This window comes from Mustela putorius, unplaced genomic scaffold (genome assembly GCF_011764305.1).
Source record: "Mustela putorius furo isolate JIRA1106 unplaced genomic scaffold, ASM1176430v1.1 tig00003962_pilon_pilon_pilon, whole genome shotgun sequence".
In the NCBI taxonomy this organism is placed as follows: domain Eukaryota; kingdom Metazoa; phylum Chordata; class Mammalia; order Carnivora; family Mustelidae; genus Mustela; species Mustela putorius.
The window spans coordinates 18414455-18442180 of record NW_025422106.1 but is presented as its reverse complement, the minus strand read 5'-3'; the positions used below and the strand labels follow the sequence as shown (position 1 = coordinate 18442180).

General features: G+C 43.6%; 1 protein-coding gene across 2 annotated transcripts in view; it reads right to left on the bottom strand.

Annotated features, from left to right (window-relative positions):
• The window catches only part of MYO1D (myosin ID), a 340193-nt gene that overhangs the window by 145900 nt on the left and 166567 nt on the right, over positions 1–27726 (bottom strand). For both annotated transcript variants that reach the window (XM_004747082.2, XM_004747083.3), the window contains 2 exons: positions 5408–5631; positions 84–228 (listed from right to left, as the gene is read on the bottom strand). In XM_004747082.2, coding sequence (XP_004747139.1) covers positions 84–228; positions 5408–5631 — 369 coding nt within the window. The remainder of the gene's footprint in view (positions 1–83; positions 229–5407; positions 5632–27726) is intronic.

Genomic DNA, 27726 nt, shown 5'->3' with positions numbered 1-27726 from the left:
TCTTCCCACGAAGTTTTGGAGAAAATTTCTTCCCTTTCTCGGTAAAGGGAGGATCAGATTCTGGTTTGCTGTCCTGTACGTACCGAAGCAAGATAGTTGCCCTCCCAGGCTCTCTGGAGCCCAAGGTCAGCCCTCTGACCTTTCAGCATTTCCATGGCTGCAACCTTGGCCCTGACCTGGGGCAGGTCGGAAGCAGGCAGGCTCTTGATAAGCTCGGATGCTCTCCATCTGGAAGTGAATAAGTGAAATGTCTTAGGATTTAAAAACCCAATCCCATTCGTGCCCCCAAATAACCAGGCTGCCATTAAGCAGAATTTAAACCAAAGTACTTGCAAGGATACCCTAAAAACAAGGAAAAGAAAGGTCTCCAAAATATACACAGAACTCGTTAAAATACACATAGTTCTTTATTTTTTTTTAAAATTTCTTTTCAGCATAACAGTATTCATTGTTTATGCACCACACCCAGTGCTCCATGCAATCCGTGCCCTCCATAATACTCACCACCTGGCTCCCACGACCTCCCACCCCCCGCCCCTTCGAAACCCTCAGGTTGTTTTTCAGAGTCCATAGTCTCTCATGGTTCATCTCCCCTTCCAATCTCCCTCAACTCCCTTCTCCTCTCCATCTCCCTATGTCCTCCATGTTATTTGTTATGCTCCACAAATAAGTGAAACCATATGATAATTGACTCTCTCTGCTCGACTTATAAAATATACATAGTTCTTTAGACAAAGATCTTTGTATAACTTGCTTTGTCATTTGTGTGTGTGTGGTTTTTTTTTTAAAGATTTTATTTATTTACTTGACAGAGAGAGAGATCACAAGTAGGCAGAGAGGCAGGCAGAGAGAGAGAGCATTTGTGTGTTTTGAAATCAACTAGAACTTCATGACACATGGGTTTTCTCATGACATTTATAGTCAGGGCACAGAAAGTCCTTCCTTCATTCAACACCGAGGTACTCACTGAGCCCTTTCTAGGCACTTACTAAACTCGAGAGGCTATTCTGGGCATTGGATCAAGGGATCCAACAAAGGGATCGAGGTCTTTTCTGCTAGGTGCTTACCTTCCTGAAGCAGGGACGGACAGTGAACCAACAAGAATGTGTGATGTGCTCAGGGCTATGGAGAAAAAAATCTGGCGAGGAAAGGACAGGAGGGCAGTGGTGGGAGGAGCAGGGGTGGGCACTGTTGTGTGGAAGAAGGCTGGAGGGGGTATGAGGCTATTTCCATGAGGCACATGGGAGAGGTCGGTGGCTGGGATCTGGTGGAGAGTAGTGGAGGCAGAGACACGTGCTGGTCCTGGATGCATTTTGAAGGACACACCAGTAGATTTACTGATGGATTCGATATGGGAGCAAGAGAATAAGGGGGAATTTAAAGACGACCCCAAGACTGTTGGGTCCAAGGAACTGAAAGCACACACTGAAAATAATCTATCCCTGATCAAGGAAAGCAAGCACACAGCTTTTATTCTGTCCCAGCCTTACTTGAACTCATGTCTTGCTTTCTGCCACGGGAGCGTGAAGCAGGGGCTGGAAACAAACCCATCTGCTTCTTCATAGCAGATGGAATCATCAAGGCTGGTGGCCCCCTAGCTGTCTTCCACAGAGCACGAGGCCGAGGGATACCTAACACGGTGAGGTCCTCCCTCCCCCAGGCACGTGCGCAGAACGTGAGACTGCTTCCATCTAAGATTTTCCTGAGATGGATTCTGGCTTCAAGACAGTGACTTGAGCAGAAAGGTTTGCTTTTCTCTCCAAAACTCCCACCGCAACAACCAAAGAAATATACAGATAAGGAAAAGCTCTGTAGCAGCCCTGGAGAACGGGAAGGATGTCAGTGAACTGCAAGATGGGAAGACTTTCTTGGAGATTTGAAGTAGACTGGACAAGCCATGGGAGGAGTGGCTCAGAGCTGAGCCATCCACTCGGTGGAAGGAGAGGAACCCCTTTGCCAGAAACGGCCCGGACAGTGCTTGGGCTGGAGGCAGCTGGGGCTGGTGGCCAGGCCAGGCCAGGCAGTGAAGGATCTCACAGTGGGAGAGGTGCCATCTCTTTGCACAAAGAATGCCTGCCCATGGCGAGATGGGGCCCCTGCTGTGGGGGGAGCACCAGAGGTAGCAGGATACAATAAAAGTAGCCTTGGAAAAAGGAAAGGCTCAGCCAGCGCAATTCTCCTCTCTGGTTTCCGTGGCCAACGGACACTGCAATGGGATAGACTGTCCTAAGGTCATTTCAGAAGATGCTGGAAGAATGACAGGCTGGGAGCAGCTGGGGGTCATTGCCACGGTCACTGGTGACAGGTACATCCCACAACACTAAGTGGCTTGCAGTTCGTCCTTGGGTCCCAAATTTTATTCCCCGGAGGGAGGTAGAGGCAGTCTTTGCTGTCTGCTGGTCTATTTTCAGCCTCAGTGTCTAGTCCATCTGTCCCTTCTTTACTGCCCACTGTGGCCCAGGACAAGGTCCACCCCTGACTGACTGCAGAGTGCAGAGGCACACGGGGCACCTGGGAACTGGCCTATATAGCCACAAAGAGAGCCAGCCAGATTCCTCATCCTGCTCAACACCATCTCTATGGCGGCCTAAAAATCACCTGTCTTGACCCCATGAACAAGGGGATAAAGCTGAGCATGAGGAAGGCTTTCAGCCTTCCCAGAAGGAAAAAGAATTACTGTGAGGAAAAGGAGTGAGCTTAACCATGATTAATGTTGAGATTTTAAGAAAAATCAGAACCTCCCCCCCACCAAAACACAAGCCCACAATCACGGTGGAGTTCTTTAGCGCACTTCTCTCGGTAGTCCACAGATCACAAAAGGGGAGAATACATCAAGTAGGAAATAGTGACTCTATCAGGGGTTGGTGAACCACAGTCTGTGCCAAATTCAGCCCATGCCCTGGTTTTGTGCTGCTCATAAGCTAAGAATAGCTTTTTACACGTTTGACAAAACCAGAGCAAAACAAAGTATGTGACAAAGACCATATGCAGCCCATGAAAGCCTGTGATGTTTATTACCCGGTCCTTCACAGAAAAAGTTTGCCTTTGGATGAGATTAACACAACTGGCAGGACTCCTTCATGGTACATGTGCACGTGTGCGTGTGTGTGTATACACACGTGTGTGCAAAGTCAGCTGGCAGAGCAGACACACTATTTTCAAAATGCTCAGACACCTGAAGCCCTGAGAAGGCTGAACTGTCTTCCCGTCCTTCTTGTCTGTCACCATCTCCCTGGAACCCAGGCCAGTGCCCACGACACAGCTGGCCTTGAGGGAATATCTGCTGAATGAGTAAATAGAATTTTGCTAAAATTCATCAATTCTAGGCAATCTACAAAACCATCAGAATCTAAAAAGAAGCCCACACAGGCCGCAGTGCAACACAAATCAATAACGCTTTGTGGCCGTTAAAAGTACTACACGGATCTTTCCTTACTGTCATAGACATGTCTCCAGAACATTTTTAAGTTGTCCCATAACCCTGCTTGTGTGAAAAAGAGAGGAAAGAGAGCCCAGATGATCTGTGACTGGGGACCGTGCACGCACACACTCTGAGTATGAGCCAACATTTCTACAGTGTTTATTACGCGTCAAGCACAATCTGAAATACTTTATATATACATTTTCTCATAATCTTTCCAACAACCCTATGAACAGGTACTACTGTTGGAGCACTTTATGGATATGGTAACCGAGGCTCAGAGAGATTATCTAATGTGCCCACAGTTACACAGTCAGGCATCAGCAGTTAGACTGTAAGCCCAGGCTCCCGGGATCTGTGCTTCTAACCACTATACCATGCTGTCTCTTCCATGTGGGTGTGTGCTTGGAAATGCACAGAGGCAGACACAGAAGGATACAAACTAATTGTTAATGAGGGATTATCCTAGGGGAAGGAAATAAAATGGGGGAGACAAGAGGAGGTGTGGAGGATTTCAACTTTATATTTCTACATTTCTATATTATTTCACTTAAAAAAAACACAATAAGCATATATATTCAGGCATAGCTTAATCACTTTTTAAATTAATTTGAAATTCAGGTTACAGATGATACCATTCATGAAAAACACTTACCTGTGCATTAAATGCCTGCCAGCATACAACGAACCTTTATAGTATTAGAGCTGAGAACTGAGGTAAATTTGCTTTCAATAATTCCTTCTTGAGCTTTTCTTTTTATTAGATATCATTTCTTTTCTTTCTTTCTCTCTCTCTCTCTCTCTTTTTTTTTTTTTTTTACAAAAAGCCAAATGGGATATAGATTAAAGAATTTTATTTCTATGAATTTTTATTTATCTTTTGATATCTGCCACCAATTACACGGAGCTAACTCTAAAGGAAGACAAAATCTGATTCAGCACAGAATTATAAATTAGTTCTTTTACATTTGGTATGCCGATTATTTCATAGTGCTCTTTGTAGAAGACCACACGGCCAAATGGCCACATTTGAGAACCCTTAGCTCACTTTATGTACCTAAGGCACAGCTAAATGTACCTGGTGCACACCAGCAACAAACAAGCAGCAGTAAGGAGGTATAAGGGGTGATGAATCGCTACAGACTCAGATTCAGGGCAGTTTATGAAAAATGAGATCAGCTGGACAGGTATCAGATTTTACATAGGTTTTTATTTATTTGTGTTTAAAAAAAAGGTTGCTCTAAAATAAACTATTTTCCCTTTCATACTTTAAAGTCATCTGGGGGGCACCTGGGTGACACAGTCAGTTAAGCATCCAACTCTTGGTTTCAGCTTTAGGTTGTGATCTTGGGGTCATGAGATAGAGCCCGATGCAGGGCTCTGTGCTCAGTGTCGAGTCTGCTTGATTCCCCCTCTCTCCCTCTGCCCCTCCTGCTTGTGTGCTCTCTCTCTCTCTTTCAAATAAATAAATCTTAAACAAACAAAAATCACCTGGGACACTAGGAAGGACCTCTGTTTGGGCCCCACTCCCTGGTTGTGTTACATAGGACTTTCTGGAGGCAGGATGTGGGCCTCGGTACACTTCATAAACTCCTTGGTAGGTTTCATAACCAGGATCGAGAAGTGCTGCCCCGAAAGCATTAACGCCCTTTCCATCTGGAGTTACAGGTGGTGACTATAATAAGTAGTTATTATTTGCTAATAAGAGAAGGAGACAGCATGCTAATAGCTTAATTGTGGTGTGATCCAGGCTTGGTCGTGCATGGCTGTCCACGGCTAGAGGGAGAACAAAAAGCCCAGTCCCGTTGTTCTGAGCAGTACACAGATGCCCCCGAGAATGGAATCAACAGAGCTGAAGACCTCAGGCAGGAGGCGTCCTGCAAACGCAAATGGCTGAGCCCACAGCATGGCCTCAGATCTGGGGCTTTAGATGTTAGGGGTGTTCCCCAAAATGGGAGTGGCACATATCAACAGGCCCTTTCTTACCTATTAAAAATGGCCTGAAAGGCCTCCTCGAAACGGCGGAGAACTTTAGGTGGGGTTGGCCACTGCACGTGCTTGCCGTGGTCCTTCATGGTCTTGACGCCGTGGAAGCGTCTGGCAACCTCGTGAATGTAAGACTTCACTTTGTAACGCCGGTAGTACCGGATAATTGTCAGAGCTGCCTTGGTTCTCTTGTACCGCATGCGGGCCAGCGTGCCTCGCCACACCTTCACACCAGAGGAAGAAAAAGACAAGTGTTGCCGGCTGGCTGAGTCAGTTGTATAGGACTTTAAACTTGTATAAGATCCTCTGCTTAGAAACTACCAAGGGGGAGTGGGGAGGGGAATGGTGCATGAGGGCGACAAAACACGTATATTCCACCTTCCACCAACAGATGGCGCCAGGAGTCACACCAGCATTCGCTTCCCTGGTCTCCCTGTTCCCCACAGGCAGTGGGATGTGTGCTGCCTCAGAAGCAGTGTGTTTGAACTTTTAAGGGTCATGAAGAGAGGAAAGCCAAAATGCAAACGTCTCTGCGGAAGTATGTGAAGAGTATGGAAAGGAAGCATGATGAGGCAGAACCAAAAGCCATCAACATCTACAGTTCTTGAATGAAACCTGGCTTTACACAGATGACACCACCGGCTGCCGCTGGACCGTCCTGTTGGATTCACAGACAGACTTAAATACAAGCTGTACAGTCCACTTCCCCAGGTGCTGGGTAAATTCCCCCAAACTCAGATGTAATCCAGGGGAAAGGGGGACACAGGCGAAGACGAACAGCACATGAATCTTTGTTTACATTGTTTCGGAGCTCAGAAATCAATCAACAGTACATAAATGTCTAGGTGCCAGCTGTACCCAGGCACAGCGAAGTCAGAGATACTTAGTTATACTTCTCCTTCAGGATCCTCTGCCCAGATTCCTGTACTTCTCAATCTCTCCAGTAAAAAGAAATTTGGTATAATCTTCACTTCATTCTTGGCTCCTCCCCTACACGTGTCCTCCACCACTACAACGTACTCTTTCTCCTACAATATTTCCAGCATAGACCCCTCTTCTCTTCCTTTCTTTTTCTTTTTAAAATTTTATTCATTTATTTGACAGAGGGCGATCACAAGGAGGCAGAGAGGCAGGCAGGGAGAGGGAGAAGCAGGTTCCCCACTGAGCAGAGAGCCAGATGCTGGGCTCGATCCCAGGACCCTGAGACCATGACCTGAGCCCAACGCAGAGGCTTAACCCACTGAGCCACCCAGGCGCCCCCTTCTCTTCGTTTCTGTCACTCAGATCTCCAAGACCCCAAACTACTCGCTCTGCTTTCTTCAACAAACTCCTTGGACACCCCACCATCATGTTCTGTTTGATATTTACTGTGGCTACTTAGATAGCCGTCCCACTTTTTTTTTTTTAAGATTTTATTTATTTATTTGACAGATAGAGATCATAAGTAGGCAGAGAGGCAGGCAGAGACAGAGAGAGAGGGAAGCAGGCTCCCTGCTAAGCAGAGAGCCCGATGCGGGAATCAATCCCAGGACCCTGAGATCATGACCTGAGCTGGAGGCAGCGGCTTAACCCACTGAGCCACCCAGGTGCCCCACCAGTCCCACTTCTTGGGGTGCTGGTATTAAGCTCCTTCCCTGTCTCTGGCCTCGTGGGACCAAGATTTTCCACCTCTGATTCAAAGCCCACAGTAAAAGTTCCAGCCTCCCTTCAGTTTCTTGCATTTCCTCTTAAATCTCCACCTGTGCCACCAATTTCTCAGAAAAGCTGGTGCAATGCCTCTTTTACTCCATCATTTTAGGTGTTTCTTTATGCAGACTCCTAAGCTGGCATCACGGGCTTGTGATGTGCTCCTTTTCTCAACCTGCTGCACCACAAGGACAGATCTGTTTGCACGGGATGCAGGAGGAGGTCACCAAGGGACCCTAAAGAGGAACTAAGGAAGTCAAGGAAAACCACGCTATGTGAGGGAAACGTGACACATGAGCAGTTTGCGATGGGAACGTAGAGCTTGCCTATATCCAGAATATATAAAAACTGTGAGGCAATGAGAACTTGTTTTTGGATGTGGCGTCAGTACAGCAACCCTTTTTAGCCAAAATGGTCTCTTCCCTGTTGCCAAATCCATCATGCAGATGGCTTTGTTACGCCTCCTCCCGAGAGCTAAAATAAAGGTCCCTTCTTTAGCATCTTGAAAAAAAAAAAAAAAACAACGACAGAATACAATTACAGGGTGGAAGTCTGTGATTCAATTTCTTAAACAAAACACATTCTTAAAGTTTCATACTGTTTGTTGCTTTCCTCTGTTTTTGAAGAGGAAGGAAATTAAGACTCCCTGGAGCCATACCTGTATAGAAAATCGATCCTTAATTTTCAAGGAGGGTTCACAGAATTTCTCATTAAAATGTTTTGGTTTAATGGGGCGCCTGGGTGGCTCAGTGGGTTAAAGCCTCTGCCTTTGGCTCAGGTCATGATCCCAGGGTCCTGGGATCGAGCCCTGCATCCGGCTCTCTTGGGACGCCTGGGTGGCTCAGTTGGTTAAGCAGCTGCCTTCGGCTCAGGTCATGATCCCAGCGTCCTGGGATCGAGTCCCACATCGGGCTCCTTGCTCGGCAGGGAGCCTGCTTCTCCCTCTGCCTCTGCCTGCCACTCTGTCTGCCTGTGCTCCCTCCCCCCCACCCTCTCTCTGATAAATAAATAAAATCTTTTAAAAAAAATGTTTTGATTTAAGTCTTCAGTAATTTGGGGGGGGTAAGCATTTTATAAGTAAGGGTTTGTTAAGGAGTAGGTTTTTATGTTTAACTTTTAAAAAAGATTTATTTATTTGAGAGAGAGAGAGCGTATGTGCATGTACTTGGGGAAAGGAGGGGAGATGCAGGAGAGGGAGGGAGAAAATCTCAAGCAGACTGCCCACTGAGCACAGAGCCCAAGGTGGGGCTTGATCTCGGAACCCTGAGATCATGACCTGAGCTGAACCAAGAGTCCAATGCTCAACCGACTGAGCCACCCAGATGCCCTTATGTGCAGGTATTTTTTTAAAGCTCTGCTTATTTATTTTGGGGGTGGGGAGAGTGAGCGTGTGAGAGGAGAGAGGGGCAGAGGGAGAGGGAGACAAACAGATTTCCCACTTAGTGGGGAGCCCAATGAGGGGCTTGATCTCATGACCCAGAGATCGTGACCCGAGCTGAAATCGACAGTCAGATGCTTAACTGACTAAGCCACCCAGGCGTCCCTGGAAACTCTTTAAGGAATGTGAGCCATTTGTTCTCAGCCAACTAATTGCCCCCAGACAGTGCTGCGCTGGGTATTGTTTCATATGGACCGGATGTCCATGATGCATACGCTTTATCTGGTCTCTCCATTGCTTAAGAGGAATGACAAGCGAGCTGGGGCTTTCAGTGGATACCAACATGCTCCCTCCTTAATAATGAAGAAATGTTCCAGACGTATGCTTCACTGAGCCTGGGGGGTCTTGCAGTCTTCTGGCTTGGTTGAGGACAGGTATTTTTTTCCCATGTCTTAAGGAGCTCTTTCTTGATTCGGCTCTATTATTCTTAGCAGATGCTCCCCCTACTCCTTGCCTACTTATTGATATATCAGAGGCAGGAAAAACGGTAAACCTTCTTGACTCCTCTTGCCTGCAGGAAAGTGTCTTCCGATGGAAGAAAGGGTCTCTGCTGGAGGTGTGGGCAATTCCAGCCCCCCCCCCCGGACATACCTTTATACTTGATGCCAACACCATCAAAAGCAATGAGACATCTCAGAATTCCCTCCTTGTATGGCTTCATGTTCCATTCTTCTCTTTGAAGAATATATTGATTTTTTTTAGCACCTTTGTTCAATTTGCTCCAATTTTTCCTTTTCTGGGTGACACCTCATTTTATGGTATGAAGTTGGGATTCTTTCCTTGGTTTCAGGGTTCATGGGTTCTCTGTTGTCATTTTTACATTTTTGTTAATTTCAGCAAATTTGGGGGAAAGGAATTTTTGTGAGCCTGGCAGTTACATTATCAGCTTTGTCAGACGTCCTTCAGGCTTTAATTTTTTAACATCAGGAAAAAAGCATTGAAAAACTATGGAGGAAAATGACTGCATGCAAAAAAAAATTATTGATGTATTTTTCCTTGTAATCTAAGCATATTTGGCTTAAGGAGGTATGTTCCCAGGAGTTGGTGAGCCTGTGTGGGGGAGGGTTGTTCTTGATTTTCCCATCAAGGGTCTGCAGGTTGGAATTTAAGGTATAAGACAGATTTTCCACTTCCCTTTTTATTTAAAGCAGCTTAAACTGCTGGGTTTCTCAAGAGTCATATAAAGTACATGTCTATGGAGGACTTTGCCTGATAATGGGAGGTCAGAAAACAGAGAATTAAATGTTACATTCAACAGCAAATGTTTATTAATTATATGCATAGGTCAGAGAGGCTCACCAAAAAACAAGGGAGCCAAAGGGGCCCTTATTAAAACAATATTAACATTAAAGAGGAACTAACCAGATATTATGTGTTTTAGGGTATGATGTAAAAGAGAGGACAATGAAGGCTGAAGGCCACCCAGGGCGATCTGGGAGGGAAAGTTAAGCGGGAGCTATAAAGCAGAGGGTAGACTGGCAGAGGAGAGGGCCAGCACATCATTTCTAAGGAAGAAGAAAGAACGGAGGCAAACAGAGAGGCTGACTCAGGGGGAACAGCCAAGGGACAAAGAGAGACCATCAGAGAGCACTGAGAGTCCAACTGCTCTCTTGGACACTTTCACCCCCTGAAGTCAGTTCTGCCAACACAGCAGCCAGAGTGATCCTTTTAAGGCTGAAATCAGATCATGTCACTTCTCTGCGTGAAGCTTTGCCACTGCTCTCCAGTTGCCTGAGTGACAGTCAGAGCCCCTGCACTAAGCCACAAGGGCCCACGTTCTCTGGGGCAGTTACCTCCCCCGCTGACTCCAGCCCACTCTGGACTCGGGGCTGTTCCCTCTGCTTGGAATGATCTCCCTCCCTGGATGTCACATGGCCCACTTCTTCACCCTCTCTCTGTGCCCTTCCCAATGAGACTGGCCCTGACTTTCCCATTTACAATTCAGCTTGTCTCCATCTTCCCCACCTGGCGCTCTCCGTGCTTCCCACCATGCTCTAGTGTTATTCCTGCCTCTAGCACTCCACGCTACAACACAGCATGAAACCCACACGTTACTGCATTGTTTATGCTCTCCTCCTGCTGGCATTTCCGCTCCAGCAGGCCAAGGGCTCTTTGTCTCTTTTACTCACTGATGAAACTCCACTGAACAATGCCAAGGACACAGGAGCCACTTGATCATATCTGTAGAATGAATGAATGTTTTCACCTTCATCTTCCAAGCCTGGTACTGAATCTTACATTTTGGCTTTCACGTTTTCCATTTTTAAGACTCATCCTTGTTCTCCAAATATTATTTATTTAAAAGATTTTATTTGAGGGGTGCCTGGGTGGCTCAGTGGGTTGGGGCCTCTGCCTTCAGTTCGGGTCCCAGGGTCCTGGGATTGAGCCCTGCATTGGGCTCCCTGCTTGGTGGGGGCCCTGCTCCCCGCCCCCCCCCCTCTCTCTGCCTGCCCCTCTGCCTACTTGTGATCTCTGTCTACCAGGTAAATAAATAAAATCTTAAAAAAAGTTTTTATTTGAGAGAGAGAGCAAGCGAGTTATGAGTGGGGGCCAGAAGGAGAGGAAGAGAGAGAAGCAGGGTTTCCACTGAACGTGGAGTCCAATGTGGGACTCCATCCCTGGACCCTGAGAGCATGACCTGAGCTGAAGGCAGATGATTAACCGGCTGAGCCACCTAGGTGACCCTAAACATTTCTTTTAAAGCACGTTGCTCTTGTTTAACAAAAGCAACATCTCCCCCTTCCTCTCTGAGGATATGAATCATGCTTTTGCTTTTTACAGTGCTCCTTGTGTTGTATTTTCCTTCTAAATCCCCTCTTCTCCCATTTGTCTTGGTCTTGGCCTTTTGTGCTAGAGGCATTCCTCAAATCTCCTGGGATCCTTGGCCATCTATTACTGCATGCCACTCGAAAGCTCTGTGCCTGTGCTTGAGGAATGAGGGGACTTCATTACATAGGGTAATCGGGTGGGGACCATCTGTGGGGAACCACAGGATGTGTATTTCCTCTTTGCTGCCGGAATTCCGAGTAAAGGGGCATTGGGGGAGGATCTTTAGTATCCAGATTTTCACTTACTCTCCTTGGTTTCAGAATGGTGCCTGTCCCCTTTCTTCCATAGTGCCTGGTGTCCCTCAAAGCCCAGGGCTTCTCTGGTTGTATTTCTTCAGAGTGAGCTTCCTACCTTCTACGAGAATGAGACTGTGGTAGTCAGCTGACTTTGTAGGGTCGGGAAGGAGACCCGTGTTTTGGTCTTTATACAGACTGTCATCCAACCTCCTTCAGCTCTCCCCCTTAACACCCCTACCTCCAGAGGGAGCTGGTCCTTCCCACTCCTGAATTTTCCACAGCCCTGCGGTTAGGCAAACTGGCTTGCCCGTCTGCTTCTCAGCAGACACTTAGATGTCAGCTTTCTCCACCTGCTTGGGGGACTAACCACAAATCCACTTATTTCCAAAATCACGTGGACCCCTCTTGTCCGCTGTTGTTGCTTTTATGGTTCTGTTTGTCCTTGTGGGTTTCTCCCATTTTTATCCCTTACCTATCATTTAGGGGTTTTGAGAGGGAGTGGATATAAACACAATCTGTCATGTTTAACCAGATGTTTTTATAATGCCATCTTAATTCTACCATGTTTTCCTCTGAGGCACACTTCCTCAGTGGTCAGGCATTTCAGAGCAACATCTGGCTGTCATTAAAGTACAAGACACATTTTGCAAAAGATGTAGGATTCTAGGTTATGCTCTATTGAGAAGTAGGTCAATTATGTATCTTCAGCTTAGTCTCAGAAAGAAACACAGGTCAGCTTTCCTTCTTTGTTTCTAGTTCTCTGTGGGTTTTTTTTTTTTTTTTCTGTTTTTGTTTTCTAGTCATCATGGGGACTGGGCTCTCCAGCAGATCCCTGATGCTCTGAACTGGATATTCTCTTGGTTTCCACAACCAGAACCCTTCAAAATTTCAGCTTCCCAGGCCCTCTGTGCCCAGGGACAACTTCTAGGAGAAGCATCTTTCCTGTTTCTAAACTTAAATTCCCCAGATAGTTATTCGGGCAGCATTCTGACAGTTTCTGGCTGTTAAGGAATTGGGGTGGATAAAAATTTATTGAGGTAACAGGCTGAACTCTGAACTGTAAAATACATTAAATCTATCCACATATCCCATCGAGTGACAACCGTTCCCTCCATACCATGGTTTTGCTTTCTGTATTTTCAGTTACCCACAGTTACCCATGGTCTGGAAGCAGATGGTCCTCTCGTGGTATGGTCAGAAAGTCAATGGCAGCCTAACGCCATGTCACAGTGCCTACGTCATTCAGCTCACTGCACCTCATCACGTGGGCATCTTATCCTCACACATCATCACAAGAAGGGTGCGTTCAGCACAGTAAGATATTTTGAAAGAGAGAGAGAGTCCAGCATCCGAGAAATACAAATCAAAACCTCAATGACATAGCACCCCACACCAGTCAGAACGGCTGAAATTAACCAGTCGGGAAATGACAGATGTTGGCGAGGATGCAGAGAAAGAGGAAGCCTCCTGCACTGTTGGTGGGAATGCAAGCTGGTGCAGCCACTCTGGAAAACAGCATGGAGGTTCCTCAAAAAGTTGAAAATAGAGCTACCCTACGACCCAGCAATCGCACTACTGGGTTTTTACCCTAAAGATACAAATGTAGTGATCCGAAGGGGCACGTGCACCCCAGTGTTTATAGCAGCAATGTCCACAACAGCCAAACTATGGAAACAACCTAAATGTCCATCAACAGATGAATGCATATGGATGCGGTGTGTGTGTACACACACACACACACACACACACACACACACACACACGGAATACTATGCAGCCATAACAAAAGAAATTTTGCCATCTGCAAGGACGGGAACTAGAGGGTATTATGCTGAGCAAAATAAGTCTATCAGAGAAAGACAATGATCACAAGATCTCACTGATATGAGGATTTGAGAAACAAGACAGAGGACCATAGGGGAAAGGAGGGAAAAATGAAACAAGACAAAACCAGAGAGGGAGACAAGCCCTAAGAGACTCTTAATCTCAGGAAACAAACTGAGGGTTGCTGGAGGGGAGGGGCTGGGAGGGATAGGGTGGCTGGGGGATGGACTTTGGGGAGGGTATGTGCTGTGGTGAGTGCTGTGAATTGTGTAAGACTGAAGATTCAGAGGCCTGTACCCTTGAAGCAAATAGTACATTATATGTCAATAAAAAAATTAAAAAATAAAAGAGCCAAAAGTCCACATTCACATGACTTTTATCATAACAAATTATTATAATTGTTCTATTATTAGTTATGGTTGTTAACCTCTTACTGTGACTCTTTCATAAATTAAACTGTATCACAGGTATGTACGGATGAGGAAGAACACAGTACATATAGGGTTCAGTACTATCTGTGGTTTCAGGCACCCACGGGGGTTCCTGAAATGTACCCCCGTGGATAGTGGGGCTCCTGTAGCATATGGTGGCTGCATCCCATTTGGGTTATTTCATGATTGATTAATGAAAGTTTTGCCTCTTCTAGGGGTTACTTTAAAGAAAGACTCAGAGACAGTAAAATCTTCCCAAGTGATTCCTCTTCAAGTTCAACGAGGGTAAGATGAATAAAGACCTGAAGTACTATTTATAAACCACCAGTGCCAATGTTTTTGCCAGAACAGCAGGTTTTGCCAGAACAGCAGGAAGAAAATCAGGCTGAGGGGATGTAATTTGTAGGTTCTTAGCATCTACGCAAATACAAAATTCCTTAGTTTTATAGATAAATTAATAGCATCTTAAAGACCTGAGGGGAAATTAAGAAATAAAGAAATAACCAAATCTTTAGCCAATAAACAAATGTAAAACCAGTCAAATCAAGAGACCCCCCCCAAAGAAACCCCTCAAAAAAACCAAACAAAAAACCCCCAAAACAAACCACTACCAACAACAAAAAACAACCAAGCCAAAAAACCCCCAAATAAAGAAAGGTGTGATCAGATCAATATAGCCATCCTGAGGAGCGTAATTCAGTGTGTGTACAGCGGTGTCTGGCTGGTGGAGTGTACTTTACCAACCTGGAGCTGTTTAGTCTGATAGACTAACCTGAGAGTCAGCGGAGTTGTGAACCTTCATTGAGGACTCACACTGTTTTACATACGGCCTTGTCCACAGGGGGCCTGGCTACAGGTGGCCTAGCAATTCTTCAGGGTGCACGATTGTGGCCCAGTAATCATTTCTTTATAAGGATCCCACAGTTGGGCAGCCTACTTGTAACTGTAACTTCAAGAAGCAATCAAACCTCTTGGCCAACTATTGTCAGACCAGCAGCTGAATATGAACTCGATCAAAGCCCAAAGGCAATTATTTTGAAGACAATTAAAAATAAAATTACTCCAGCTAACAGGTTAAGTAATTCGGATAAGCCTTTCAGGATTGAGCCTTGTTGGAACATCAACACTGTGTTGTTTAGGATAGTTACTCCATACTAAAGTGATGGTTCTCTTTGCGTTGGTTTTGTTTTCTCGAAAGAGGATGTACAAAACTGGTAACTCACCTTCAAAATCTCTGAGGTCAAGGCTATCCAAAACTGCTTTTTGATGTAGAACCATAGGGTTTTGGTCAGGTATGTGGGCATGGGAGCAGGTCCAAGAAGGCGCCTTAGGGATGTTTCAGCCTTGTCTGAAGATGTGTACTGCCTTTTTCACCCCTGTATCTATCTCCATCTAATACTGAGGGGTTCACCGCCTGGTCAGGGTACAAGTTGGGCCTTTACCTTGTATAACAAATGTCCTGACTTTTCTTCCTTTATGTCTAGCATCTAAAACATGCAGAACTCCTTAAAAAAAAAAATAACCCAGTATGCCTTCACTTTCAGATGTTTGCAAATGATCTCAATTTTGAATGATTCTCTAGATCATGCAAAAGTTCAGATAATAACTGCTATTTGAAAGGACCTGCCAGAGGTGCATTCTAACATTCTTTCCTATAGAGTTCCAAAAGTGAATTCTGGGACACAAGGCCTTTGAAATGCTTTCTGAGAAAGAGGCTCCATTTTCAGTAAAACGGGGAAAACTGCATACTGCAATTCTTTTCGGGAGATTCGTGATATAGACTGAGCATATTAAAAGCTCTGAAAAGTTTCATGTAAAGAAACCTATTTTAGCTTTGCTCAACAGAAGTTAAAAAAAAAAAAAACAACAACAAACCGTATCTGACTACAGAATTCTTTGTATACAGTTTACTCACTCATTTGGAAGGAGGTCAAGATTTGCCATCCCCAAATAGGCCACTTTTGGCCTAAGCATCATTTTGACGGTTGGTTCATTCTACAAGAATTTCCCAAGAATTTGCTACTATATGTGTAGTGTCTGTAGGGAATATGGAAGAAAAGAGGAGACACCCATGATAGCCCAGAAAACCCAAAATGCCTCTGAGATACCTGGAAAACAGCTACAACTAATCCCCTAAAAAGCAAGATCTGATTGTGTACCAAAGCCGGAATCCTCCGTCACAGGGAGGCTGTTTCAGAAATCCAGCACTGTGTGGAGGGACAGCTCCCTGACTAGCACAGTCTGGGGGTGGAGCAGAGAGAATCCGGCTCTGGAGGGAGCGGCCAGCACTCCCATGGGACTACTGGGGGAATGAGGCCGTCAGATTTTGCAGGCTTTGGGTTCTTCACTGAAGAGCAAGGATGCTGCATTAGAGAACTTATAAAAGCAAGCCCTAGGATCCTATTCAACAGTTTCTGAGAATGAGCCAAAATTTAAACATGTTATTTCAGACGTTCTTTCCAATCCAAAGTGCAGATGGAACTGACAACCACAGTCTTTGACCTTCCTCTGATTACTATCCCCGAGGGAAGGGAGAGAAAACATTATTTCACTAAGACGCGCCAGGCTTTGTGCTAGACACTTGACATACGTTAAACGTAGGTGTTTTAAAAGAACAATCATTTTTCGGACCTATGATCTCTGCTTCTACAGAGGAGGGCGATCAGTGTTCACAGCTCCTGCTAGTAGTCTGGCTCTGGTTGTAGGCAGTGGAAGATGGCGCTAGCAGGGTTCTGCTAGACCAGTGCTCCTCAATGCACCCCGTGTCCCAGCATGCCATCAGTTACCAGTGCTCCCTGGAACAGTGGTACCAGCTGAAGGCCTTTCGCGGGGGAACGGAGTACCCTGGGCAAGGTCCCCTGGATGATGTAAACATCAAATATGCTTCCTCTTTTCATTACCCTCAGATCCTAATTAGCATAAGGAAGAATGGGGGGATAGGAAAATGTACACTTAATAAGGACACTTTTTTGACAGTTCAAGTTTACATAAGTTGAACATAATAGGATTAAGGAACTCTGAAGACCATTACGGGTTATAACTCAATTACAAAAAGAAAAATACAAGGGCATTGAGTGCATCATTTATCACAATAGTGGGCAATACATGTGATCAAATTAATAAGCAGCTCATGCTAGAATAATGCAGAAAGAAATGTCGCTGTTTAGAGAAAGATCTAGATAAAGTAAAATGCTAGATTGGCTCAATGATGTTGAGGCTTTACATCTGCACATATAGCTCTGTCTTTATTACTGAAAATCCTACTAGAAATATAACCTTGTACTTGTAAATCTCAAAACTCCTACTACCTATTTCTTTTTCAAGAAATGTTTTCTCATACATTATTTGAAAAGCAGGGTTTCTTAGTTATATACAAAGCAAGTCACAGCAGATTTAAAATGGATGTCAATAGGAATGTGATTAATTTTTCAACTAACTTCTCTAGGATCTATTTTTAAAAATAACTATGTTTTTATCAGTCATCTGTAATTCTTCTCTGTGAACTGCGTGTTTCTATTCTTTTTGACCCATTTTCTTTTGTCTTTTTTATTGACTTATAAGATGAGGTCCTTATAAATTAAAAGGATCATCAGGTTGTCACTGGTGTTTTAAATTTCCCCGCAGCATGCCAGCGATCTTTTGACACTCTTTATGTTATACTGCCATTCAGAAGTTGTTTTTCTGCTTTTTTCAATTTTACATAGTCAAATGGACTCCCTTTCTTTTATGACTCAATACATATTTTATACAAAACTGAGGTCACATAATAATCATAAAATGTTCTGCAATGGATCTGGACACGGGAGACACAATTTTCCATGTGATCAAATATCCTGCTATAATGTAATTCAGAATGACCTGACAGTACTCGGTCTGATAGATGCATACAATTCAATTAACCCAGACTCTGCTATCAGATATTTTTGTTGCTTTCTATTTTTTTTTTTTTTGGCAATTATAAATCTCATATCGTCAAACCTAAATTCATGCACACGAATAAATTATGACAAAGTTCTAAAAACAGATTGTTGTTGTTTTCAGCTGCCATATATTAAAGTTTCCACTTCCAAACTCTACCATGTGAACAGTTAAAAAAGAATCAAGTAAATTGATAATATGCTGTTGCAATGATGAAAGTATTTTATGAATGTTATTCAACTTTTAAAAAATTCACCAGTGATTTGAATTTTTCCTTTGTGAAACAGCTCTTCGTTGTTGTTTTTTTAACCCATCATATATTCATAATTTTACATAATGATTTGTAAGGGCTTTTTACATATGAAATAAGTCAACCTCTTATTACATTTCCAAAGGTTTCTTAGCATTTTATCTTTTATCATGTCCTGGCCACGGTTATCAGTTTAGGCCAATAAAACACGAGAAGAATTTTGGCAGGTGGTTCTGAAGGAGGGAATTTCTCACTTTGCTGCAAAAAATGTTCAAGGACTTCTGAACGTGACTCTCCTTGGCCACAGAGGAAACAGTGTTGCTGCTGAGACTGTTAGCAGCCCTTTTGCAACCACAAGGGGGAGCAACACTGAGAATGAAGATGCTCCCCGAGAAGGCTAACTAGAGGCTTGTCCAAAATCTCTGGGACACGTTCCACACTGGTTTGAAATGCAATTTCTTTTGTTTTCTTCTTTTCCCCATCCTACCTTTCTTCCTACTTTCTTATTTTTTTCTTTTTCTTTTGCAACTAAACACATTGTGATACAATGTTTTTTTTTGTTGTTGTTTTTTAGAAAACAGCAGTTTCATGTTTATATAGGCATACCCATCAATATTTGTCTTTATGTATTCTCCTTTTGCTGCTGCTATACTTAGAAAGACATTCTCTACTTCAAAATCAAATACATGTCCATAAAATGATTGTGTTTTGTTCAAATGCAAGCTGCAGGGGAGGGCGGGAAGGGGGGCTCAGTCTCAAGGGGAAGACAGCCTTTACCTTACCATCACTTCACGGATGTCAGGATGTTGTGTCTATTCCAGTGGATCATCCATAATTAAAGATGCGTGGAATGCTCACTGAAGCTTTGGATTCTTTGAAATACAAATGAGTTACCAGCTGTAGCTGAGCACTGTGACGGGAGAAATACTGTGTTTGGTTCAAACTGGTGGGAGTGGACAGAAGCTAAGTCAGCTCCTACCTGGGCAGGCACTAAGAGTTCATACTGGAATTCTTTCTGAGGATACCTCCTCTGAAACAGTGGTGTCAAAGCCACTGGGAAGTAATCATGAGTGGGGGTGGGGGGGGGACACATGCGCATGCACACAGACGACAATAACTCGACTGCCAAAGAAATAAGGTATAGTGAAAAGGGTATAGACTGTCAATCAGTGATAAGAAATCAGCAGTTTCATGAAAGTCAGAGCGAGCATATCTTGAATTCTGAGAACAAATCAGACTGCTTTTCAAATGAACACCAGCATTAGACTGTCTAATGGTTCTTTCTGTATGTGAACCTTGGAAATATTTTAGGATCATCATACCCCCCCCCCAATTCATCTCCACTGGCTTGTGATCAATATTTCACGGACTCCTCTATAGCTGCCCTGTAGGCATCCTTCCAGAAAACTAAAAACCAGATTCCGGCTGAAACCTTGCACAGACATAACTGTGCTGCGCTGAACCTTGAAGAAATGGACGCATGCCAGCGACAGAAAATGAGAGCCGCACAGACATGTGCGGCAGAGATGTGGTTTAAAGTGGCCTCTGGATGCTTAAGCCCTCTCTAGCTGCAGCCTCCCTGCGTACATACCTCCCTCTGCTCAAACCTTCTCTCCCCACACTCTTCCTAGGGCACATGATTCTCAATTCTCTGGTCGCAGCTTCACGTCACCTCCTCCACAAGGTCTTCTCCGGAATACATTGCTCCTGCGCTCTGAATGAGTGCCCCAGGGGAGCCCAGACTCTCCATCAGAGCTGTACCCAATTTGTACTTATCTGCTGACTTATTATTATTTTACTACTCTTCAATCAGAATGTATGCTCTGTGAGGACACCGACTATTTCTATTCTACTCGTTACAGCCTTTCTGGGGAGTGCCTAGCAATAAGCACATATGTTGAATGACGAATTCCTGGCTTGAATAAACTCAATGTCCTTACTGTGAGTTTAAAAGAAGACTTGCTTATCTGTCAAAAAGGCCCTGCAGGTGTTTGATATCCAAGAAAAGCTGAGCTACCTTGAGGTTTAAGCGCTCACTTAAAGGCAAGAGCTTATCCTAGCACATGACTGTGAAGATGCGCCAAGCAAATTATGAAATGTTCAAGGAAACAACACACGGCTGTGCCAGGCAGTTCTCGAGTCTGTGTGGGATTTCAAAATCCAGGTTGGTGGTCGATGCAATGGTTCTAGAGTGGTCTAGCAGTCTAGTGAGAATAACCATCAGCCCAAGAAACGGCCAATTTGCCAGAAAGTCACCTGATGCATGAAAACGTCTGGTTCTCAGGGAATATTCCTTTTACATTAAAAGAACTTCCCTAAAAATATAAAAATCTCTATCTTCAGTAAGTTGGCTCTGTTATAGCTATGAAAATGCAGATGTTCTAAATTAACTTCCTGCTTTTCTCTTCATTCCGGTTACAAGACGTTTTATGAAAAATTCCCCCATTGTCTTATTTTTCTTCTTTTGACAGAAGCCAACACCTCAGGGTCACTGCATTTTATCAAGTGGCTAAGGAAAATGTGACGCAGTGCATCCTCACTTCTCTCTTGAAGTCAGTGAGACGAAGAGCCCCTGAACTCTACTTTGTATAATTCCTCTATTACCAGAATGGGAGGAAAGACGAACTCCCTCCCACCCCCAAAGACAACAACAACAAAAAATCAACCAAACCCTAGACTGGGAAATTTTATCAGCTTCAAAGAGACAAGTGTATACTGGTTTTCAAATGAACAAAAATCGGATTACAATTAATGCGTAAGAACCAACTCACGGTTGGATTACTTGGGTGAACCGCTGTTCAAGCTTGCAGGCCATGGGTGATATGCGAAGAAATTTAGTCACTATAGCTTGGGCTTTAACTCAGGTCTGCTCCAGTTCACAGCTTCTCCTGAGAGGTTATCCAGCAGTCTGTTCTTCTAAAGGGCAAAAACCTTAATTCTTTTTCACATGTCTGTGGAATCCCGGATCACTACATTATGGCCCAAGAGATTCCAAAAGAGTCTTTCTGTTTCTAAGTCTTTAGAAGGTTATCTCCTAAGTAAGAATATGAAATCATGGGACAAGTTCTTTAGGATCATTATACTCAGGAATGTCCTTATTCAGCTAGACGAATGCCAACACAGGCATAGCTCCAAGACTGAACTACAGAATATGGTCTTATTACTAAATAACTTTTTCATCCTGGATTTTATTCTCTCACCCAGATAAATTAGCTGCAAGTTCCTGTCACGTACAGAGAACAGTGTGCTAGGCTATGTTATTGCAACAAATATTCACTCCCTCCCTGCTCACATATGAGGGGTCATCGCATTGATAGAACCTGCTTTGGCCAATGGGATATAAATGCATACGACCTGAACGGCTTGAAATGTGATCCTCTGGTCAGTCTTGACTCCTGGGCCTTGCCATTACCATGAGAAGAATGTTCTCTGGAGATCTGCTGACTGCAGAAAAATGAGGGACACGTGGAGCCAATCTATACCCAACCCATGGCCCAGGATGGGATCAGTCTAGCACGGCCAGCCAAGCCCCTGATGCACGAGGAAGAAATAAATGCTGACTGCTAGACCCACGACGCTTTAGGATGATGTGGCAGGCTTAAGAATGGTCCCTGAAGAGATTTCTGCCTTTTAATCCCTGGAACCTGTAAATGTTACCTCATATGGCAGAAAAAGACATTGAGGATATGATTAGGTTAAGGATCTTGAAATGCGTAGATTAATTGGATCCCAAGTGTGATCACATATATCCTTATAAGAGGGAGGCAGTAGGGCAGCTGAAGATGGAACAGGGGGAGGTAATGTGATGGTGGATGCAGAGATCGAAGCCACAAGCCACGGAATGCGGGCAGCTGCCAGGAGCTGGAAGAAGCAAGGAATGGATTACCCCCTAGAACCATCAGAGAGGGCACAACCCAGGCAATGCTCTGATGTGGACCCAAGGACACTGATCTCAGACCTCCGGCCTCTGGAACCATAAGAAAATAAGTGTGTTTTTAAGGCACCAATAGTCTGTGATAATTAATTTTCCAGCCGCCCTGGGAAATTAATATTTCCTGTGGCTGACTGAAGCCAACACGTATCAGCTTGTTAGGCGGTAGTGGAGTCTAGGCATCACACAGAAGCAAGAGAAATTCAATTCTGGCCACAGAGTTAAAATGTAAAGTTGTCTTTCCAGGATGGGAATAACTCTCGTGCCTACTAATTACTCCATTTGCTTCATATTATGAAGTTATGTCACTTAAATGCATATGAAGAGACCTCAAGTACTAGTAAATATCTTTGCTTTCACACAGAACATAACTAATAGGAAACTTTATAAATTCCAAAGCGCCTAGAACTGAGTAATGATCACGCAATCATACTAGTGACACACGTCACCCAGGGCCACGGTGTACACGACATTATGCTGGGGGCCTGGGAGGAAATGCAAGCAAGTGTAAGGACACACCTTCCCTCAACAATGGACAATGTAGTTGAAGAGATGAGACAAGTGTGCAAAAATTAAAAGACGATCTACAGCCTACAGGAGTTCCAGGACTCCATGGGAATTTTTGAGCCATGTACTTCTTACACATCGTCTTGCTAAGAGGTCCTCCGCCCTGGCTCCCCTGCGGCATTCCTCAGGAAGGACATTTACGTGAGCAACACACACCAAGAGGTTGTACGATCCCTCAAGTGCTTTTCTCACCCACTCACGGGAGCAAGTATGGGTCTTACAGGAATAAGCTCCTACGTATAAAACAATTATCTTCAGTATTATTAACAACTCACTCATAACACGGCTCATACCTGACTGTGATAGATGTGCCCATCTCCACACCTGTGGCTGTACAGAAAAGCGAGGGGATGACTTAAACCTTCCACAAGCCTGAAACGGACAGCTCCCGCCTCCCACCGCAGGGACTGCCTCAGAGCCACGTCCAAGGGACAAATGGGTTCTGGAGCAAGAAGGAAAGATGATGTTCTTTAGACGGGCATAGCTGGGAAGGATTTAGTGAGGAGATGGAATCGGGAGGAGTGCTGGAGGCAGGGCAGACCACGGGAGAAAGCACAGGAGGAAAAGTAAGGTCCGCTTGGGAGGTCTGGAGGAGATCAGTGGGGTCGTGCGGTGCTGCAGGATAATGGAAGGTCGAGCTGGTGGGAGCAGACTCCGGAAGAGTCTGATTTTGATTCTGTAGGTGACTGAAGGGTTTTTGAACAGAGAAACCTCACTAAAACATGATGTGATGTTGTATAGATGCGGGTCAAGGAGGGAAGCTTGGAAGATCACACAGAAGTCCTTCTTGAAATAAGTTTCTGGGGCACCTGGGTGGCTCAGTTGGTCAAGTGTCTGCCTTCAGCTCAGGTCATGATCTTTTATAATGAACTTATTACTTTAGACTAAAAACTGCTAAAATTTGGCATAGAAATAAATGTGACTATAGCTGTATGTTGTTCCTACTTATAACACACTTGAAGTACAACCAACTTGTGAATAAAGTCCTTTGTCTATAACCTGGGCTTGAATTACAAATCCTTGACTGTGTCTTTAGTTTTCCAAACCAACATATTTTTTCTGAGGGCTTGGTTTCTTTGAGTGTTTGTCTACACAAATACAATAAAACCAACTCAGGACAGCTGACAACTAAAGATTTTATTCTGAAATTAAATTTTCTCCAAAATACAGACTCTCATCACAGTGCTGAATTTGAACAGATAGCGATGTTTGGCAACATTCTTTCTGACAAGAACCAGCGCATATAAATAGTCCTAAATTTTCTTTAGTGATGAATAAAGCCCCCAAATGGAATGACTCATTAGTTCCTCCTCAGTGTATATAATGGGTGTGTTGGGGGGGGGGAGGGGGAAGTGTTGATTATTTCTAGAATTAGCAATGTGGCTAAAAGGAATCCGACTGAGCATCTTGTTTTGAGAATGTATTCTCACTTACCATTTATTATAAACACTTCTGATGTTATTAAATATTTTTACATTGTCATTGTTATGGCTGCTTAGTTTTCTACTATATGGATGTACCATCATTTATATCACTAATTTCCTGATCTTTTTCTCCACTATTTTCCACTTTCATGAAACATGTTGGAAATTCTTCCAGCTAAGCTGTTACATAAATTCTTGAGAATTTCCCTAGTCAGGGGGCACCTGGGTGGTTTGGTTAAGTGTCCGACTCTGGATTTCAGCTCAAGTCATGATCTCAGGGTCCTGAGATTGAGCCCCAACGGAGCCACCCTGCTGCTCAGTGGGGAGTCTGCTTCTGTCCTCCTGTCTCCCTCTGCTCCTCCCCCAGCACGTACTCTCTAAAATAAATACATAAAAATCTTAAAAAAAAAAAAAAAAGAATTTTCCTAGTCAAAATTTCAAGAAGTGTAACTGCTAGACTAGAGGCAAACTAATTTTAAACATTTTTTTGGAAACGCATTGCTAAACTACCCTACAGAAAGTTATCACCAATTTACTCCTATGTCAATAGTACATGTATCCTCAGCAATACTAAGTATGATTTTTAAAAAAACCTTGAGTATCCGACAGGTGAAAAAAAATGACAGCCATTCTTCTTCTTCTTCTTCTTCTTTTTTTTTTTTTTTTTTTTTGGGTGAACTGATCACCCATATTTTTGGCTCAATTTTTTTAATGATGTATTTATCTATTTTTTTTTGGAAGGGCCCTTTGTCTATTGAAGGCATTTACATTCTGCACCTTAAAAAAAGAATAAAGTCTGCCCATAATGAGAAAACTGAATGCTCCAAATATAGGCAATAAATAATGACACATTTCCCAGAACATGTTGAATATTTCATAAACTTTTTTTTTGGTTAGCTAAACTTAATCGTCCAAGTGGGCTGTGTTTAAATGAGAGAATATGAACAGTTATGGATACACTTGGATTTCCTGGTAGCAGTCAGACACCTTTGCTCTAGGAAGGAAAGGAATCAAATATCCCTAAACCCTGCCCATGCTCACACTTAAGCACGGGGATTCTATTATATACCTAACTTGATAAACAGGACACATTTTACCATCTCTTAAGTATCTTAGCTTAATGAAGTATAGTGAAAAATGATGTGCTTAGCCTTTTTTAAAAGTCACTTTTGAAAAATCGTCTTGGGGAGGAGGTGATATTTTACATTAAATATCAGTGCTGTCACTAAGCAGCGAATGTCCATTACAATAAAATAATTTCATCGCCGCCTTTAGTATTTGTTACCCAATTATTTCCAAAAGGATCCAAGGGAGCTTATGGTAAATGTTACACAGACCATGGAGTCACCCAAATAAGGCTAACAGGCAGCTAGGCAATGGGGCAGGGGTGTGGGTGGGCAGGGAGACAATTAACTTGAAATCCCCAACTCCAAACCAGCTCAGAGATTCCCGGCTGCAGCAGTAACTGGGAAACTTAATGAGCTACAGGGATTTCATTATTTAATAGGGTTGGTAATTAAAGTAAATACTCCCGCCATCTAAATAGGTTTTATTTCTAAATAATAATTTTTGTTGAGGAGAGAAAGATTAATTGCTCAGCCGTGCTTCAATGGTATTGTCTGGCTTGGCTGTGCACAGTTTCAGCTACCCGGGTAATAAAGCTTTCCTTCCGACAAGCTTCGGGTTGTAAGCATCCTATCTGTGTGATCTCTCATTGGAGTCTGGGATGGCCATCCTCACTGAATTGTTCAGAAGTTTTGTAATTTAATGTAAACATCTATTCGTAGATTGCTTCCCCTACCCTAATTAATTCCTTACAAAGAATCAATCTCTTGAGCTTCCAGCAATTAAAAAGGAAAAAGGGCAATGAAAAATGCAGCCAAGGGTTTTTTTTTTTTTTTCTTTCCCCTTCCTTTTTTTCCTACCACCACCTATAGGGGCCAGAAAGTGTTGTCATGGAGACAACAGCTGCTGGGTTATGAGTGACAGGTATCAAGAGAGAAGTGTCTTGGAAAGGGAACATCTCAAGTTAAAAAAAAAAAAGTGGTGAGAGGAAAACCAATGCAAGCTCTTTTACTAAGCATGGCAGGGGAGCTCAGTCGAAAGGTGTATTTAAGCTAGCAAAGAAGAAAAGCAATGTTTCACCCTCCCTTTCACCTAACATAGGAAATGTTTTCCTTCCAAAGGGGAACAGATTCCTTTTAAGCAAATCTCAAGCATATGTACATATCTTGGCATAATTACATTTTAAAATTGGGATTCACACTGATGCACCAAATTGGTTGCCTTAGTAATGAGAAATCACCCGGGCAACGGATTTGCTGCTCTTTCAGGGGGAGCAAATCATCTGCTTCCCACTTATGGGGGAGCAGGCTGGGGAAGGGGTGGCAGGGGTTTCTTACTGGCAGTATCGGAGAGGAGATAAACGAGAAACAAATTATTTTTGACACGTCACCATTATTTTCCAAATACGCTTTTATCTTTTTTATTCATCAGTTAGGTGGGAGGAGAAAAGAGGGAAGCTGAAGGGAGGGTCTGTGGAAAGGGGGAGGGAGGGAGGGAGAGAGATGGGGGGAGGGGAGAGGGGAAGAGGGCGGGAGGAGGAAGGGGAAAGAAGGCTCTGTTGTTCTGGTGAATTTCTGAAGCATTTTTATTGTTCTAAGAGGCCTCTGCATTTGCCTCTGTGTAAATACTAAATGGCATCAGTTACTGGCTTACATTATAAATCAACAGAAATTTTCTTCACAAGAATAGAACAAATGGCTTAAACACTAATGTGACTGTAATAGTGCCGCTTAGTAACATAGGGGTGAGGCTTCAGTGTTCGATACTCATTTACTAAATGTCCTACATGCGATAAACACTCCTCTGTTTCTTCATTAAGAACATACACCCTTTCCCATACCTATCTTCATTACCATGAGCTACCAGTAAATGTTCAACATACTTCTCACTTGAGGATTCTGGTACTTGGCTTGTGCTTCTTCTCCTCCTGTATTCCTGCCTTCATCTGGGTCAACTTTACCATGATGGTTATTAAATAAACCAGTTGTCTCCTAATCGCCAGATTAAGGAGGCACTTCCCAGCCCTTGCTTTGTTGGACATTTCTATGCCTGATATTGATCATTTCTTCTCACTTGAAATTTGCTACTTCTTTCCTTTCCCTGACTTCTGTGTCCATTGGCTTGCTGGTCATCTTGGCTTAAATGTCTCTCAGACGCCTTGAACACATCATGCCTCAAACTGTTACTTTCCTCCACATCAAGCTCCTGTACCCTCCATCTCTTTGTCAGCGGTTAGTGAGTGACATAAGCTATGTGCTGGAAACCTGGGAACTATTGATTCTTGGCTTTTATCTGTCTCCCATTCCAACAACTGTCATGATGGGCTGACTTTTTTTTTTTTTTTTTGTAAGTAAGCTCTATGCTCAATGTGGGGACTGAACTAATGACCCCAAGATCAAGAGTCACATGCTCTACTAACTGAGCCAACCAGGTATCCTTTTTTAATTAATTTAAATTAATTTAATTAATTTTAATTCCTAAATATTTCTCAAATTTCTCCCCATCTCAATTACCAATGCTTTGATTGAGGACCCCATTTGTTTTCCCCTAGATTATAGCAAGAAGTTCTTATTGGCTCTCCTACCTCCAGTCTTGACTTTTTTTTTGTTTTTTTAAGTAGGCTCCATGCCCACTGTGGAGTCCAATGCAGGCCTTGCAACATTGAGATCAGGACCTGAGCTGAGATCAAGAGTCAGACATTTAACCAACTGAGCTTGGGA